Genomic DNA, 16,838 nt, shown 5'->3' on the forward strand with positions numbered 1-16,838 from the left:
TCACTGTAAATTGCCCCCTGATTAGGCTAGGGTCACACGAGGGGGTTGCTGGGCGTCACGGCTCAGGGATCTGGAGGGGTCTGTTCCACGCTATATCTCAATAGATATAAGATAAAGAGCAGTTCAGGTAGACAGTAAGGTGCAAGTTTAAAACCAGATGAGTTAGGGAATAATTCAAGTCTAGATAATAGTGCTGTAGAAGCTGTCCTTGAGCCTGGGGGGAAGTGCTTTCAGACTTCTGTACCTCCTGCCCGATGGGGAGGAGGCAGATTGTCCGGGGTGATTGGGGTCTTTGATTGTGCTGGCTCCTTTGCCAGAGAGGGCGGACAATACAGCAACAATTAGTGGACAGCTAGAGGATTGGGAAGACCTTAAAGACCAACAGAAGACAACCATACTAACAATATGGAGAGAAGAGATGAAATATGAAGCTGGCTGATAACATAAGAGAGGATATGAAAAGTTTTTTCAGCTATATAAAGAGTAAAAGGAAGGTGAGAGTGGATATCAGACTGCTGGAAAGGCAGTAATGCAGGATAAAGAAATGGCTGATGAACTCAATAAGTATTTTGTGTCAGTCTTCACTGTGGAAGACACTAGCAGCATGCTAGAAATTTGAAAGTGTCGGGGGCAGAAGTGAGTGTAGCTGCTGTTACAAAGGAGAAGGTGCTTGGGAAACTGAAAATTCTGAAGGTAGATAAGTCACCTGGACCGGATGGACTACACCCAGGGTTCTGAAGGAGATAGCTCAAGAGATTGTAGAGGCTTTCAAGTTCAGGTTTATTGTCATCTGTCTGTACTTGTAAACAACCAAACAAAACAACTTTCCTCAGGACCACGGAGCACCCACAGAACATGTATCGCACACAGCACGTAAACCAAACTATTACCTTCAATAAGTTAGTGGAATACAATTCAAAAACGAATGTAGTGCAGAGGACAGGTAAACAGTAAACAGCTCGATGTCTTAGCGACAAGACCTCAGTGGTGGTAGGGTAGTCATTAGTCTCACAGTCTGAGACTGTCACCCAGTTACCCAGTCTGACAGTCTGACAGTCCTAGTCCTGATGCTCCTGTACCTCCTTCCTGATGGTCGTGGGTCAAAGAGATTGTGGGATGGGTGGTTGGGATCCCTTAACAATACTTTGGGCCCTTCATCTACAATCATCCCAGCAAATGTCACAAAAGGGGGAAGGGAGATCCCAATGATTCTCTCAGCAGTTTTTACTAGTAATGATATTTCAAGAACCACTAGATTTTGGACTGATTCCAGAGGACTGGAACATTGCAAATGTTACTCCACTCTAAGGAAGGAGGGAGGCAAAAGACAGGATGATTCTTGCCTGACAAATCTGTGGAATTCTTTGAGGAAATAACAAGCAGGACAGAGAAAGGACAGTCAGTGAATGTTGTTTACTTGGATATTCAGAAGGCCTCTGACAATGTGTCACACATGAGACTGCTAAACGAGATAAGAGCCCATGGTATTACAGGAAGATACTAGCATGGATGACTTGCAGGAGGCAGAGAAGGGGAATAAAGGAAGCCTTCTCTGGTTGGCTGCTGATGACTTGAGATGTGCCGCAGGTATCTGTGTTGGGACTTCTTTTTATGTTGTATGTCAATGATTTGAATGTCAGAATTGATGACTTTGTGGACTATATCAAGATAGGTAGAGGGGCAGGTAGTGTTGAGAAAACACTCAGTCTGTAGAAGGACTTAAACAGATTGGGAGAATGGGCAAAGAAATGGCAGATGGAATATAGTGTAGGGAAGTGTCTGGTCATGCACTTTGGTAGAGGGAATAAAAAGCATAGGCTATTTCCTAAATGGAATGAAAATTCAGATATTCATCAGAATTAGGTTTAATATCACGGGCATATGTCATGAAATTTGTTAATTCAATGCAGCAGTACAATGCAATACATGATAATATAGAAATAAATAAATGAATTACAGTAGGTAAATAAATACATATTAAATAGTTAAATTAAAATAGTGCAAAAACAGAAATAATAAAAAAAAGTGAGGTGGTGTTCATGGGTTCATTGTCCATTCAGAAATCCGATGCAGATGTTTCTGAATCGCTGAATGTGTACCTTCAGGCTTCTGTACCTCTTTCCTGATGGTAACAGCATGTTCTGGGTGATGGGGGTCCTTAATAATGGTCACCACCTTTCAGAGGCATCACTCCTTGAAGATGTCTTGGATACTATGGAGGCGGGTACCAATGTTGGAGCTGACTAACTTTACGACTTTCGGCAGCTTCTTTCAATCCTGTGCAGTAGCCCCCATACCAGACGGTGATGCAGCCTGTCAGAATGCTCTCCACAGTTCATCTGTAGAAGTTTTTGTGTGTTTTAGGTGACAAACCAGATCTCCTCAAACTCCTAATGAAATATAGCCACAGTCTTGCCTTCTTTATAGCTGCATCAATATGTTGAGACCAGGTTACATCCTCTAAGATCTTGACACCCAGGAACTTGAAATTGTCCACTTCTGATCCCTCTACGAGGATTGGTTTGTGTTCCTTTGTCTTATCTTTCCTGAAGTCCACCATCAGCTTTTTAGTCTTACTTACACTGAGTGCCAGGTTGTTGCTGTAATATCAGTCAACTATCTCGCTCCAGTACACCCTCTCTTCTCCATCTGAGAATCTGCCAACAATGGTTGTATCATGAACAGATTCATAGATGACATTTGAGCTATGCCTAACCACACCATCATGGGTGTAGAGAGAGTAGAGCAGTGGGCTAAGCACACACCCCTGAAGTGTTGATCCTCAGCTAGGAGATATTATTATCAATCCTCAGAGACTGTGGTCTTCCAGTTAGGAGGTCGAGGATCCAATTGTAGAGGGTGACACAGAGGCCCAGGTTCTGAAACTTATCAATCAGGATTGTGGGAATGATGGTGTTAAATGCTGAGCTATAGTCGATGAACAGCATCCTGACATAGGTGTTTGTATTGTCCAGGTGATCTAAGGCTGTGTGAAGAGCCATTGAGATTCCACCTGCCTTAGACTTATTGTGGCGACAGGCAAATTGCCATGGGTCCAAGTCCTTGCCGAGGCAGGAGTTGATTCTAGCCATTCAAAGCATTACATCACTAGATTTGAGTGCCATTGGACGATATCGTTAAGGCAGCTCACGCTGCTCTTCTTGGGCACTGGAATAATCGTAGCGGGTGGGAACTTCTGATTGCAGCAATGCGAGATTGAAAATACCTTTGAATACACCCGCCAGTCGGAGGATTCCCTAAAGGTTAATCTGCAGTGGTGAGGAAGGTAAATGCAATGTTGGCATTCAGCTCGAGAGGACTAGAATATAAAAGCAAGGTTGTAAGACCAAGGCTTTATAAGGCATTGGTCAGACCACAAATGGATCTCAGTATTGTGAGCAGGTTTGGGCTGCTTATTTAGGAAAAGATGTTCTGGCGTTGTGAGAAGGTGATTCTGTAGAATTTACTGCCTCAGATGGCTGCGGAGGCCAGGTCATTGGGTAAATAGGTTCTTGATTAGACAGGACGTCAAAGGTTATGTGAAGGAGGCAGGAGAGGGATAATAAATCAGTCACGATAGATGGTAGAGAAGACTCGATGGGCCAAATGGCCTATTTCTACTCCTGTACCTTAACTGGGGAAGGGAGAAACATGGACAGAATCCATAGGTTGGTTTCCAAGATGGGCTAGCATGTGTTTGCAACTCTCCGCGGTTTCTTGGTGTCGCGGAAAGAACCTGATCAGATCGGGAAGTGGATTGAGGAACGGCAAATGGATCTCAGTAAAGACAAAGTGAGCTGATGCATTAAACCAGCGCATGGGTTACAGAATACGATGGATGACGGGGCACGGAGGCTGTACAGGGACAGAGAGGCCTGGGAGCCCCAGTACTCCATTGAAAGCGGCGTCACAGGTGGACAGGTGCTCGCCAGCCTTCGAGAGTCAGGGCACTGAGCGTTGGAGTTGGGACATTATGTTGCAGTGGTAAAGGTCATTAGTGAGGCCACAGTTGGATTACTGTACACTGTCACGGTCACTCTTTGACGGGAAAGACGCCGTTAAACTGGAAAGACGGCAGAAAAGATTTACCAGGATGTTGTCAGGATTGGAGGGAAAGGCTGGACGGGAAGAGTAGTTGTTCTCAGAATAACCCGACAGTATGCCGCGTACTTTTCCAGCGGCTTGTTGAGAAAAAGTCCAGTCTGATTCACTGGGCATTTCTGATGTGAAAATCCCCCAACACCAACCGCAGAGTTAGGTGTAACTGAGAGTCATCGGCCGGGCAGGCCGTAAAAACCATGTCTTCGCCCAGCTCTCAATTCCCTCGGGAATTCCCCCTCCCCTTTTCCTACCCTCCTCCCCCTCGCTTTCTCGCCACCCCCACCTCCACCCCGGAGCCCATCACTGTCTGAGACGGGACACCACGCCTTCTCCTGGGTCGGCGGGTGCGGACACGCTGGCTGGGCTCTGGGATCGGACTGTGCTTTCCCTGCCCACGGGCTAAGGCCGCTCATCGGTCAATCCCAGCCTAACCCCCGATGTGGCGAGAGGTTGGGGTGGCTGTTGTATCTGTAACCCGGGTTTACGAGCCTGTAACCCGGGGGATTGAACCCGCCCGAGGAAGGGGGTCCGGCTCATTGTTCACCGCTGGTCCCGCCCCCACGGTGCCGATTGGCCGCGCTCGCTCCGCCCGCTGCCGCTTATGAGGCGGACGTACGGGCGCGGCCGGAGCTCAGTGCGGAGCGGAGCTGCGAGGCAAGGTGCGGCCGCTCGCTCGCTCAGCCCGCTGTTCAGTGTCCGGAGCCCGGCCCGCCGCCACCATGGGAAGCACACTCGCTAAACCCAAAGCCCAGGAGCCTGGCAAGTCCAGCGGACAGGTATGTGTCCCGTTAACAGCCGGCAGACCCTGCGCTCCACACCGGCGGGGGGAGTGGGACCGCTATTCGCCCGCAACCCCAGCTTTACTCCCACAGGGACCCTGTCCCGGCTCCGCCCGCCAAAGGTGGAGAGACGGGACAATACATTGTGAGTTAAGCGCACGATTGCGGACGGTTTGCGGGGTGTCGGTAATGCAAGCCCCTGAAGATGCGATGTGAGCGGGTTTAGGGGAGCTGAGTCCCCGCTCCCCTGTTGTCTGGGATGGAACTGATTTCCTTCCCCCCAACCACCCCCACCCCCACCCCCACCCCACTACCATCCCTCGTCCCGGCTGCAGGTCTCTGGGGTCGCTTTGTGCCACTGGCCGTGGTCTTTGCGGAATCGCGACCGTGTGCTCAAACAATGCACTCCCCACCACCCATCCCATTGTCGGATTTTAAACCGATCTCGATGGAAGGTTACCCGACTCGATGACCCGTCATTCAGCCCCCCACGCCCCGGCCCACCCCTGCACCCCCTCCCCAAGCTCCCGGCTGCGGGACCCGCTTCTGCCCCAATTTTTTTTTACTTTTGTTCTGCCGGAGAGCCGCTCATTCGAAGCGCGAGAGCGCCGCCTGGCCGCGGAGAGCGGGGCCGCCCCCTACCCCTCCCCGGGTTTGGGGGCAGACGGATCTGGGCTTCGTACCCACACCTTGGGCAGCCACCGCGAATTCTTGCCTCCCGTCCAGCGCACTTTACCGGGATTTGGGGAGAGATGCAGGGAACCGCATCCCCAAACCCTCCGATTTGCCGGCCCTTCGGTGTGCAGGAGGCTGGCTGCTGCACCTGTTGCCCGGGCTGTGTGGGGAGCGGGGCGGCGGGGTGGTGGGGATTCTCGCCCGCTGCGCTCTCACGCTCCGCTAATGTGCTGCCGCATGCCGTTGCAGGAGAACGGGCACGTTAAAACGAACGGGGACGTATCTCCGACGAAGGCGGATGGCGAGATGGCCTCGGCTACTCCCGGAGAAGGCAGTGCCGCTGCCGAGCCGGTGAACGAAGCGGCTGAGGGTTCGGGCGATGCCATCGAGCCGGCGCCGCCCGCCGAAGGGGAGGCTGCCAAGTCGGAGCACACGGAGACTCCCAAAAAGAAGAAGAAAAAGACGCTGTCGTTCAAGTCGTTTAAACTGGGTAAAATGACCTTTAAGAAAACAAAGAAAGGCGAGTCAGCTGAAGGCAGCCCGAGCGAGGAAAAGACTGACGCCAAACCAGCCGAGGATGCTAACGCGGCCAGCGGGAAGGTGAAGGAGCCGGTCGCCGGCGAGGTTCAGGACGAGGGGCATGCGGGGCAGGAAACCAAAACTAACAGCGAGGCTCCGAGTACAGAGGCAGCCCCAGCCAAGGAGGAGCAGGCCGAGAGGTCAGGGGAAGCCGACAAGCAGGAGGCAACGGAGGAGACCACGAAGGCGGCGGCGGCGGAGAGCGAGGCGCCCAGCAGCTCCACGGCCGAGCAAAAGGAAGAGTGAAGCAGAATTGTTTACAAACTGTGATCTGCCACGTTGCCCACTCCCTAAACCAATTGCCCCTTAAAGCTGTGGGCTACCCCACCACCTACACCTCCTGTTGATAGATCTGTTCGTATTGTCTCAGTATTACTTTATGTTTTGCCTTTTCCGACACTGGCTTGTCTAACACGCATCTTCCTGGGAACAGCTTGGGTGCAATAAATATCCCCTTTTCCCTCCGTTTTTGGGATTTTAGTATCACATCTAATGAAGAAAGCCAGGAGGAGTTGCCTCTATTCCTTCCACTGTCTACACGTGGCATCGTCCTGTGATCTGTGAACTCTGGCATCTAACTGGACCTGCATTTGACTGACGCCCCGGAGTGTCCTCTCCTGCCAGGTCATTCCTCCCCGTTACTGATTTCAGACATTTCGTGCTTTTTTTAGGGGGGAAAAAAACTGCAGTTTTTTTTTGATTGAAGCTCCTAGTTTGTAGTTTTAAGTCTGGACTACAACACTGTCAAAAATTAAGCATTCAGTGTACCTGTTGGTTTTTATTCTGAGGGGAGGAGGTGCAAAAACTTTAAATGTGATGGTTTTTTTTTGCTGTTTCGTCCTGTAAATAAAACTTTGGCCAAATTGATTTGCAATTTTTTATTGCTAACTTTTAAGGTGGTTTGACTATTGTAACATTTTAAAAGGGAAAATAAACTTCACCTGTGGACTGTTCTCAAGTGTATCTCTGTCCCGGAGCTGAGTGTGCACTGTAAGCATCTTCCCCGGGCTGCACTTGCAGAAATCTTACAGGAAATGTACGAACATCATGTAGTCAATTTTTACTGAATTTTTGTTAAATAGATTTCCTCTGTTTCATTGTCTCTTTCAACAGTGTAGTAATTGTACAGTTTTAGTCTTATTATCAATAAACTAGATGGAAATTATTGACAATGATTGGATTCTCTTCATAGCTAAAAGGGCACTTGCTGGATTGTTTAGTGAAAGTTTGGTGGCACAGATCAATAAGTCCTGTGGCATTCCCTTGTGCTGCTGGTGGTTTGATGGGTTCTCTTACAACTGGAATACACTTACAGGAACGAAGAGCTTCCAGCTGATGACCCTGGAAATGTGCAGATAGTCTCTCGTACTTTTGCTACATTTCCTTATGGCAAAATTGCTGGATAAAACCTCGGGAAGGATGCCGTTTTACTGGTGAACTGCCATCTTGTAACTAGAGTGAGAGGACATGTTCCATCACCAATTGCGCTTTGACCTGCCTGTGATGTGATTCCCAGACCAAGGACTGAACTGCTGCTAATCTGCATTGGAATGAGTTGTATAGAACCTCGCCTACAATGGAGTTAATTCTTCCCTCATCAGATTGGTGACATCTTAGTGTCTGCGATTGATTCCGATTATGTAACTAACCTCTGAAGAGAGCACCCTTTTTCTTCTTGTCCAGAGAAGTGAACTATTTAAAGAGTGAAAGATTCGTACACCATGCCTATTTCATCTCTGGCTGATGCGATGTCAGCAAGAACTCGATTCACCATCTGAAGGACTTTGGAGTGACTGGTTTCTGGTCACTAGTCAAGTAGAGGTGACAAGGGGCCATTTTAGGATGGACCAGAGGCATTGCTGGACCGTGTTTTGTCTGCCAGAGGACTGCAGTAGGTCAAAGTGATGGGCTTGGCTCCTTTCTGCCACAGTGTCCTACAGCTAATGACCATTGGATTGGGTAGTTACAACTGGCAAGGTGGAAGAAATGTTAATGGCTGTTGGTGTTCAAAGTGAAATTTGTTTTCAAAGTTATGTATGCTACCATATACTACCCAGAGATTGATTTTCTTGTGGGTATTTACAAGAAAATAAATACGATGGAATCTATGAAAAAAACCATACCCAAAGGCAAACAACAATTGTAAGAAAAACAAAATTTTAAAAAATTACTGAGAACCTGAGTTGTAGAGTCTCTGCAAGCGAGTCCGGAGGCTGTGGAATCAATTCCGGGTTAAGGTGAGTGAAACTATCCAGGAGCCTGATACAGAACCTGCGTCAGTAAAACAGCTCTTTCTCCACGGAAATCGATTTGATGCTGTAGGGGTCAGCTGCTCAATGTAATTCAGTAAGTGGACGTGGGGTGGGGAGGAGAGGGTCGGCGCACATTTCACCCAGTGCTGGCGGGTGGCTGGATTTAGGACAATCGCCCTCCAGTACTGAGCTGCCCAAAGACCACTGAGATATTTTCTCCACGGCCACTGACCCCCGTTTACAGCAGCCCCCGTTTTAATTCCGAGAATTAAATCCCAATTGACAAGAACAATGTCCATTATCGTCGCCTTTAACGCCACTCAGAATCTGCAGACCCTGTTTCGCCCTGCGCTGTGACACCGGGCCGCCTCAGGTCACTGGAGCCTCCCGCAGTGGAACCGAGGAAAAACTGCCTTTCACATGTGGTTTGTTTAAACGGCACAATACAGCTGAAATGCAAAAGGGGGGAAAACACGGGGTAATCTGTTCACAGCGAGATCCCACGGTACGGAATACAGGTGATGTCCAGGTAACCAGTGATGGTGATTGAGGAGAACGGCCCAAGTAACCAGGGAATATTCCAATGGGGAGAGGTTCTCCGTACTGCCCCTCCCTTAGTCACACATGGAAGTGTAATCTGACCCAGCTGCTCTCCTCCTCTGCAAGCTGTCACGTCCCCCTGGGCATCCTGTCCAGGTTTTGTAAATGCACTCCGAGCTAACAGCTGGGGAAATTGCTGCATCTCCCCCAGCCGCTGTTTGAGCCTGTCGCGCCGCCTGGGGCTGCCACGGGCTCGGTGAAGGACATCACCTTACCCCAGCGGTTGGAGCAACAAGGAACATGTCGCTTGCCTGGAGTGAAGAAGGGGGGAGGGATAAATAACAGCGTCCACGCGAAAAAAAAGGTCCCCACGAATTAAACGATTCTACCGTGATTTTCAATGCCTGGCGATGCGTTTTTCTCCCTGGAGACGGAGCCTGACGTGCTGAGGGGAGGTCGAGTCGCAGACCCTTGGAATTTTTTTGGCAATTGGATGGAGTTTCCACAGAATCGTTATTTTACGCTTACCTGGGGAAGTCGATTTGTCACCTGTGTATTTGAGAGCCTGATACGTCGTCACAAGTCATCTTTCCACTGGAGTGTTGATCCGTACAAAATGCAGTTTTGGAAGGAAGAAGTTCCCTAGTTACGAACTCCAACGAAAGCACTTTTGCTAGTCGCTCACTGTCCGCCATTCGATTGCGTTTACCAGTAGAACAATAACTGCCCTTCACAAAGCAGCTCCTTGGCGCTGAGTTTCTTCGCTTGCAGGTAATTCAGATCCTTAATCAGTTCCTAGAATTGGTTTCTTATTGTCACACGCACCGGGGTACAGTGAAGAACTTGTCTTGCATATTGTTCATATAGATCAGATAATTCGCCGTGTGTTGAGGTGGAACGGGGTAAAACAACAAAAGAATGCGGAATAAAGTGTAACAGCTACAGAGGGTGTGCGATGCAGGTAGGTAAACGGTAAGGTGCGTGGTCATAACGAGGTAGAGGCAGAACGGACTGTAAACAAAATACTGGCATGTTGGCGACATAACAAAGAACGTTAGCTCGCTCACTTCGCACCTTCTGTAGACACTCTGTGTTAATGTTTCCGCCAAACCATTTAACCTGCATTTAATTGTTTCATTCTGGGACAATGGACAGTTTGGGCAGCAACTCTAAAACTAAACGGGAAAATCACAAAGCAACAAAATGCTGGAGGAATTCAAATAGTGGTCTGCAGCGCCCTCACGCGTTCAGAAGCAGCACTTCAACGTTATTTTCGGGAGGGAACCTGATTTGCAGTCACTAACCGCACTACCTTTATTGTACATCTCACACAAGTATTGTCTAACAAAATCATTTTTGCGGTGTGCTTGGGCATTGAGTTTAGGCAACTGAATACGAATGCTAAAAAAAACAAATATAATAAGCTTAAGAGGGAAATCGGGAGATCAAAGAGGGGACGAGATGGATTTGGAATGTAAGGTTAAAGATAATTCCAAGAGGTTGTATTAACAGTAAAAGGAAGAGATCAGGTCCTTTAAAAGATCATCAGGGCTGTCTATATGTGGATCCACAGGAGAAGGCTGCAATTTTCAATGTCTGTTTCTTAGTGGTGTTTACTGAGTGTAGAAGCCAATCAAATGAGGGTAGGAAGTAGTGAGGTCTTGGAACAAGATAGAGAGCATAGTGACAAATCGAATGACAGTGTGGGACTGTAGCTGCAGCAAGACAGATCACAGACCACTCCACCGGGTGCTTAGGACAGCTCAGCACATCATTAGGACCCAACTACCGTACCTGGAGACAATCTCCAACTCTCAATCCTTGCACCAATAAAGACCCATTCCATTCCAGACACTGAATGTTCAATCTCCTGCCATCTGGTAGGAGATACAGAAATACCCTAGCCAAGACAGTAAGACTGAAAAGTAGCTTCTCTCCGAGGGCCGTTGTGGAGTTGAATAACCCTACACCTGACTTGCCAATGACCTTTTGAGTGGTATGGACTACCAAAGACACCTGTATGGAAAAATGAGATTTAAAAAAAAATCAGCTGTGTGTACCAGATGCATTGTAAATATCTGTTTTTGTTCAGACTGGGGAGGCACCACAATCTCATCTTGAGCATACTGACGGACAAGGTCGATTATCACTTGGATAGTCAACACCTGATCAGGAATAGTCAGCATGGCTTTGTGGGTTGGAGATCATGTCTGATGAATATCTTGGGAATTTTTTTTGAAAAGTAACTAAGAGGGTAGATGAAGGTAGAGTAGTAGATGTTGTCTAGACAGACTTTATCAAGGTCCTGCATAGCACACTCATTTGGAAAATTGTCACATGGGATTCAATGGGGAGCAGTGAGGTGGATTGAGAACTGGCTCGATAATGGGAAGCAGATGGTGATCGCTGAAGGTCTGTTTCCTTAGTGGGGTGCCCCAGGGGTCAGTATTGGGACCTCTGTACTCATTATGTAGATCATTTAGATGAGAATGTAAATGGAACAATTAGTGAGTTTGCAGATGATGCTAGTGAAGAAGATACACAAAATGCTGGAGGAACTCAGCAGGTCAGGCAGCATCTATGGAGAGGATTGAGCCCATTGACATTTCGGGCTGAGACCCTTCATCAGGACTGGAAAGGAAGGGGGAAGAAGGCCCCTGGCCTGCTGAGTTCCTAATTTTTTGTATTACTCTGGATTTCCAAAATCTCTTGTGTACACTTCATTAGGAGTTTGAGAACATTTGGTATGTCGCAAAAGATTCTGGCAAAGTTTTACAGATGTACAGTGGACATTTATTATGGAGGCTCCAATGGAGCGAATGGCAAAGCGTTGTAGATTCAGGCAGCTCCATTGCACGCACAGCCCTCTCACCGTCAATTGCAGGGAGTGGTCCACTCGTTGGCTGTCAGCTTCTGCCAATGATCTTTGCGTCATCAATGAGGACGGGAGAGGTTCTGGAGGATTGGAGGGTTGCGGATGTTGCTCCCTTATTCAAGAAAGGGAGTAGAGGTAGCCCAGGAAATTATAGACCAGTGAGTCTTACTTCAGTGGTTGGCAAGTTGATGGAGAAGATCCTGAGAGGCAGGATTTATGAACATTTGGAAAGGCATAATATGATTAGGAATAGTCAGCATGGCTTTGTCAAGGGCAAGTCATGCCTTACGAGCCTAATTGAATTTTTTGAGGATGTGACTAAACACATTGATGAAGGTAGAGCCGTAGATGTAGTGTATATGGATTTCAGCAAGGCATTTGATAAGGTACCCCATGCAAGGCTTATTGAGAAAGTAAGGAGGCATGGGATCCAAGGGGACAATGCTTTGTCAATCCAGAACTGGCTTGCCCACAGAGGCAAAGAGTGGTTGTAGATGGATCATATTCTGCATGGAGGTCAGTGACCAGTGGAGTGCCTCAGGGATCTGCTCTGGGGCCCCTACTCTTCGTGATTTTTATAAATGACCTGGATGAGGAAGTGGAGGGACGGGTTAGTAAATTTGCTGATGACACAAAGGTTGGGGGTGTTGTGGATAGTGTGGAGGGCTGTCAGAGGTTACAGCAGGACATTGATAGGATGCAAAATTGGGCTGAGAAGTGGTAGATGGAGTTCAACCCAGTTAAGTGTGAGGTGGTTCTTTTTGGTAGGTCAAATATGATGGCAGAATGTAGTATTAATGGTAAGACTCTTGGCAGTGTGGAGGATCAGAGGGATCTTGGGGTCCGAGTCCATAGGACACTCAAAGCTGCTGTGCAGGTTGACTCTGTGGTTAAGAAGGCATACAGTGCATTGGCCTTCATCAATCGTGGGATTGAGTTTAAGAGCCAAGAGGTAATGTTACAGCTATATAGGACCCTGGTCAGACCCCACTTGGAGTACTGTGCTCAATTCTGGTTGCCTCACTACAGGAAGGACGTGGAAACCATAGAAAGGGTGCAGAGGAGATTTCCAAGGATGTTGCCTGGATTGGGGAGTGTACCTTATGAGAATAGGTTGAGTGAACTTGGCCTTTTCTCCTCGGAGCGATGGAGGATGAGAGGTGACCTGATAGAGGTGTATAAGATGATGAGAGGCATTGATCGTGTGGATAGTCAGAGGCTTTTTCCCAGGGCTGAAATGGCTAGCATGAGAGGGCATAGTTTTAAGGTGCTTGGAAGCAGGTACAGAGGAGATGTCAGAGGTAAGTTTTTTACGCAGAGTGGTGAGTGCATGGAATGGGCTGACGGCGACGTTGGTGGAGGCGGGAACGATAGGGTCTTTTAAGAGACTCCTGGATAGGTACATGGAGCTTAGAAAAATAGAGGACTATGGGTAAGCCTAGGCAGTTCTAAGGTAGGGACATGTTCAGCCCAGCTTTGTGGGCTGAAGAGCCTGTATTGTGCTGTAGGTTTTCCATGTTCTATGTTCTGACATTAAAAGGCTTGTTCATCGCCAGAGTGAAGAACAGAGCTGGAAAAATGACTGCTGACTCCACCCACCCACCCACCCTAGCACCAAATTGCCATCAGGGAGTCTCTGCAGGCCTGTCACCACCAGGACTACACACCTTCTCCGAAGATTCTTCCCTGTAGCTATCCAGCTTCTCAACAAAACCCACTCAAGTGTGGCACCCTGACCGTCCCTGCACAACATCCATTCAATGATCTTTCCTGTTCCATGTTCTGTTGGTAATTACTGAGTCTGTTCATACGTTCACATTTATTTCAGTTTGGTTATTGATGTTTACACATGTGACTGTTCAGCCGATTGATCATGGATGTTTGCACTATTGTCTTGTAAATTGTTGGTTTGCTATTGCGTTGCCTGTTGCATTATTCTTGTTACTTCCCTAATATTTGTATCTGTGCACTTATAATGCTACTGTGACACTGTAATTTCCTTTGGGATGAATAAAGTATCTATCTATAAGATGTGGTCTGCTCTGCCATTTCATCATGGCTGATCCATTTCCCTCTCAGCCCCAATCTCCTGCCTTCTCCCCGTATCCCACCATGAACGATCAAGAATCTATCAACCTCTGCCTTGAAGAAACTCAACAACTCAGACTCCACAGCCTCCTGTGGCAACAAATTCCACAGATTCTCCATTCTCTGGCTAAGGAAATCCCTCCTCATCTCATTCTAAATGGACATTCCTCTATTCTGAGGCTGTGTCCTCTTCTGCTCTCAGTCTGCCTCTGCCACAGGAAACATCATCTCCACATCCACTCTGTCCAGGCCTTCCAATGTTCAATAGATTTCAATGAGGTCCCCCCTTTCTGAATTCCGGTGAGTGCAAGCCCAGAGCCATCAAACACTCCTCCTATGACAAACCTTTCAATCCTGGAATCGACTTTATAAAGATTAGCTGTATTTGTCGCAAGTTGTAATGTGTGGGATTAGTTTACTTGCCATCTTAAGTTGCTTCCGCAGTGCTGGTCATTGATTACCCTTGGAGGGATGCAGCGGCTCTCTCCCTTTGGTGGCCTTATGCACCACGACACCAGTGTCCAGTTCCAGGAACCTCAGGGGTGTAAGAATAGCAAATGCCAGAGACTTGCTGGCTTTCCCTTTGTCTCCAGGGGCTCCTTGTCACATTGAGGTTACAACCAGTGCTGAACCACCAGTGGGAAAGTATGCTGCAGATATAAGAGGGCCCACTCTCGCACATTTAGAAAGCTTCTGCTGAATGTTTTAGTTTTGTAGTTGTGTAAATTGGGGAGACTTGTTGAGTTTGAAGTGTTACTGATTGTTTAGTGTTAATGCTTTTGCAACAGAGTGGTATAGATAAGTACTTGTCTGGTTGAATGTTTTACTGTCTGTAAATAAATAGTTAAATGGTAATCAGTGTCTTCTGTCTGACTGTAGCTGCGAAACTGCTTCCCTGTAACACACATACACAGATACACCGGTACATGCAGAGAGGGGCACAGATAGAGTACTACCAACACAGCCCAAAGATGTTCTGAGGGCAGCCTGCAAGTGTCACTATGCTTCCAGGTCCAACACAGCAAGCCCACAATGTACTGACCCTAACCCATCTGTGGGGGGTGGGGGGGTACCGGAGCACCTGGAGAAACCCACACGGTCAGGGGCAAACGTACCAACTCCTTACTGACAGTGGCAGGAATTGGACCCCCGACCCTCTGATTAAATAAAGGCATCTGTTAGTCTTGCGAGACCATGGATCTGCACCTGGAAAGTCTTCACTCTCCAGGGCGCAGGCCTGGGCAAGGTTGTATGGAAGACCAGCAGTTGCCTATGCTGCAAGTCTCCCCTCTCCATGACACCGATGTTGTCCAAGGGAAGGGCATTAGGACCCATACAGCTTGGCACCGGTGTCGTCGCAGAGCGATGTGTGATTAAGTGCCTTGCTCAAGGATACAACACGTTCCCTCGGTTGGGGCTCAAACTCACGACCTTCAGGTCGCTAGTCCAACGCCTTAACCACTTGGCCACGTGCCCTCCGATTGCTGGCGCTGTAGTAGTGTTACCCTAACCAGGACGTTACCGTGCTGTCGCGTCTCCCTGGCTCTTTGCTTTTACACTGTACCTGGTCCACATTCCCTCAGTTGTCAGGGGGGTTCCTGACCTGGAGTATTGACTGGCTTCTCCCTCTCTAAAGGTGCTATTTATCTGGCAGAGTTCTTCCAGTTTTTTTTACGCTTGTTTTGGAACATCTGTGTAAGCATTCGGTCACCCCATTACAGGAAGGATGTTGAGGCTGCAGAAGAGGCATACCAGGATGCTGCCTGGTTTAGAGGGTATGTGTTGTCAGGAGAGGTGGACAAACTTGGGTTGTTTTTTCTAGAGCGTCTGATCGGATGGGAGGGGAGATCAGATTGATGTTTATAAAATTATGAGAGGTGTAAACAGGGAGTTTCTTTTTTCCCAGGATGGTAATGTCATTCATTAAAGATGAAAGGGGGGTAGGTTCAAAGGGGAAGTGAGGGGTAAGTTTTTACTCGGAGAGTGGTGTTTGCCTGGTGTGGTGGTAGAAGCAAGGACATTGGTGCTGTTTGAGATATTCGGATAGACACATGGACGTGAGGAAGATGGACAGATATGGACATGGTGTAGGTAGGACGGGTTAGTTTTTGATTTGCTTTTTAGCTAGTTTGGTACATTGTGGGCTGAATGGCGTTCCTGTGATCTACTGTTCCACGTACAGACAAACAAAAATAAAACATACGGGAGTGGTCTACTCAAACTAAACTGAATGATCAGGTCTGAGACAAGTTAGACAAAGCACGGCAGCGTAGCAGTTAGTAAAACACCACTACAGGGCCAGCAACCCCACTTCAATCCCACTGCTGACTGTATATAGAAGAATACAGCACGGGAACAGGCCCTTTGTTGTGCTGAAGCAGCTAAAAAGCTAATCAAATATCCCCAAAAACTAGTCCCTCCTACCTACACAATGTCCATATCCCTCCATCTTCCTCATATTAATGTTCCTATTGAGACGTCTCTTTAAAGCCTCTAATGTATTTGCCTCTACCACTGTACCAAGTATCCACCACTCTTATTGAGTAAAAAAACAGCCTTCACATCCCCTTTGAACCTCTCACCTTCAGTGCATGCCCTCTGCTATTTGACATTCTACCCTGGGGAAGAAAAATACTCACTGCCTCTCATAACCTTTTGAACCTCTATCAGATCTCCCCTCAGCCTCCTGCACTCCAGAGCAAACAACCCAGGTTTACCCAGCCTCTTATGATAGCACATGCCCTCTAAACCAGGCAGCATCCCGGTAACCCTCTTCTGCACCCTCTCCAAAGCCTCAACATCCTTCCTACAGTGCGGTGACCAGAACTGTGTGCAATACTCCAGACGTGGTGCATTCTCCCTGTGACGACATGGGCTTCCTCCCACGTTCCAACGATGTACGTTAATTGGTCACCTTAATGCCGCCTGTGCTCATTGGGCTGAAATAGG

At 48.0% G+C, this 16,838-nt stretch overlaps 1 protein-coding gene and 1 long non-coding RNA gene across 2 annotated transcripts; both read left to right on the forward strand.

The window, feature by feature from the left end:
• Positions 1 to 4,711: 4,711 nt before the first annotated feature.
• Positions 4,712 to 7,299, forward strand: marcksl1b (MARCKS-like 1b). The gene is made up of 2 exons (XM_072246437.1): positions 4,712 to 4,877; positions 5,805 to 7,299. Exons 1-2 carry the CDS (start codon positions 4,821 to 4,823, stop codon positions 6,378 to 6,380), a joined length of 633 nt encoding a protein of 210 aa, XP_072102538.1. The 5' UTR covers positions 4,712 to 4,820; the 3' UTR covers positions 6,381 to 7,299.
• Positions 7,300 to 9,704: 2,405 nt separating this feature from the next.
• Positions 9,705 to 13,830, forward strand: LOC140190032 (uncharacterized). Its single transcript, XR_011883527.1, has 2 exons — positions 9,705 to 9,887; positions 13,358 to 13,830. It is a non-coding gene; the product is annotated as an uncharacterized lncRNA (long non-coding RNA).
• Positions 13,831 to 16,838: the final 3,008 nt, after the last annotated feature.

The sequence above is a fragment of the Mobula birostris genome, chromosome 29 (assembly GCF_030028105.1).
Source record: "Mobula birostris isolate sMobBir1 chromosome 29, sMobBir1.hap1, whole genome shotgun sequence".
In the NCBI taxonomy this organism is placed as follows: Eukaryota; Metazoa; Chordata; class Chondrichthyes; order Myliobatiformes; family Myliobatidae; genus Mobula; species Mobula birostris.

Bases quoted from the DNA above. Each gene is read 5' to 3' on its own strand.
- marcksl1b (XM_072246437.1), top strand. From the start codon at position 4,821: ATGGGAAGCACACTCGCTAAACCCAAAGCCCAGGAGCCTGGCAAGTCC. The intron at 4,878-5,804 runs GTATGTGTCCCG...ATGCCGTTGCAG, and splicing joins CTGGCAAGTCCAGCGGACAG to GAGAACGGGCACGTTAAAAC.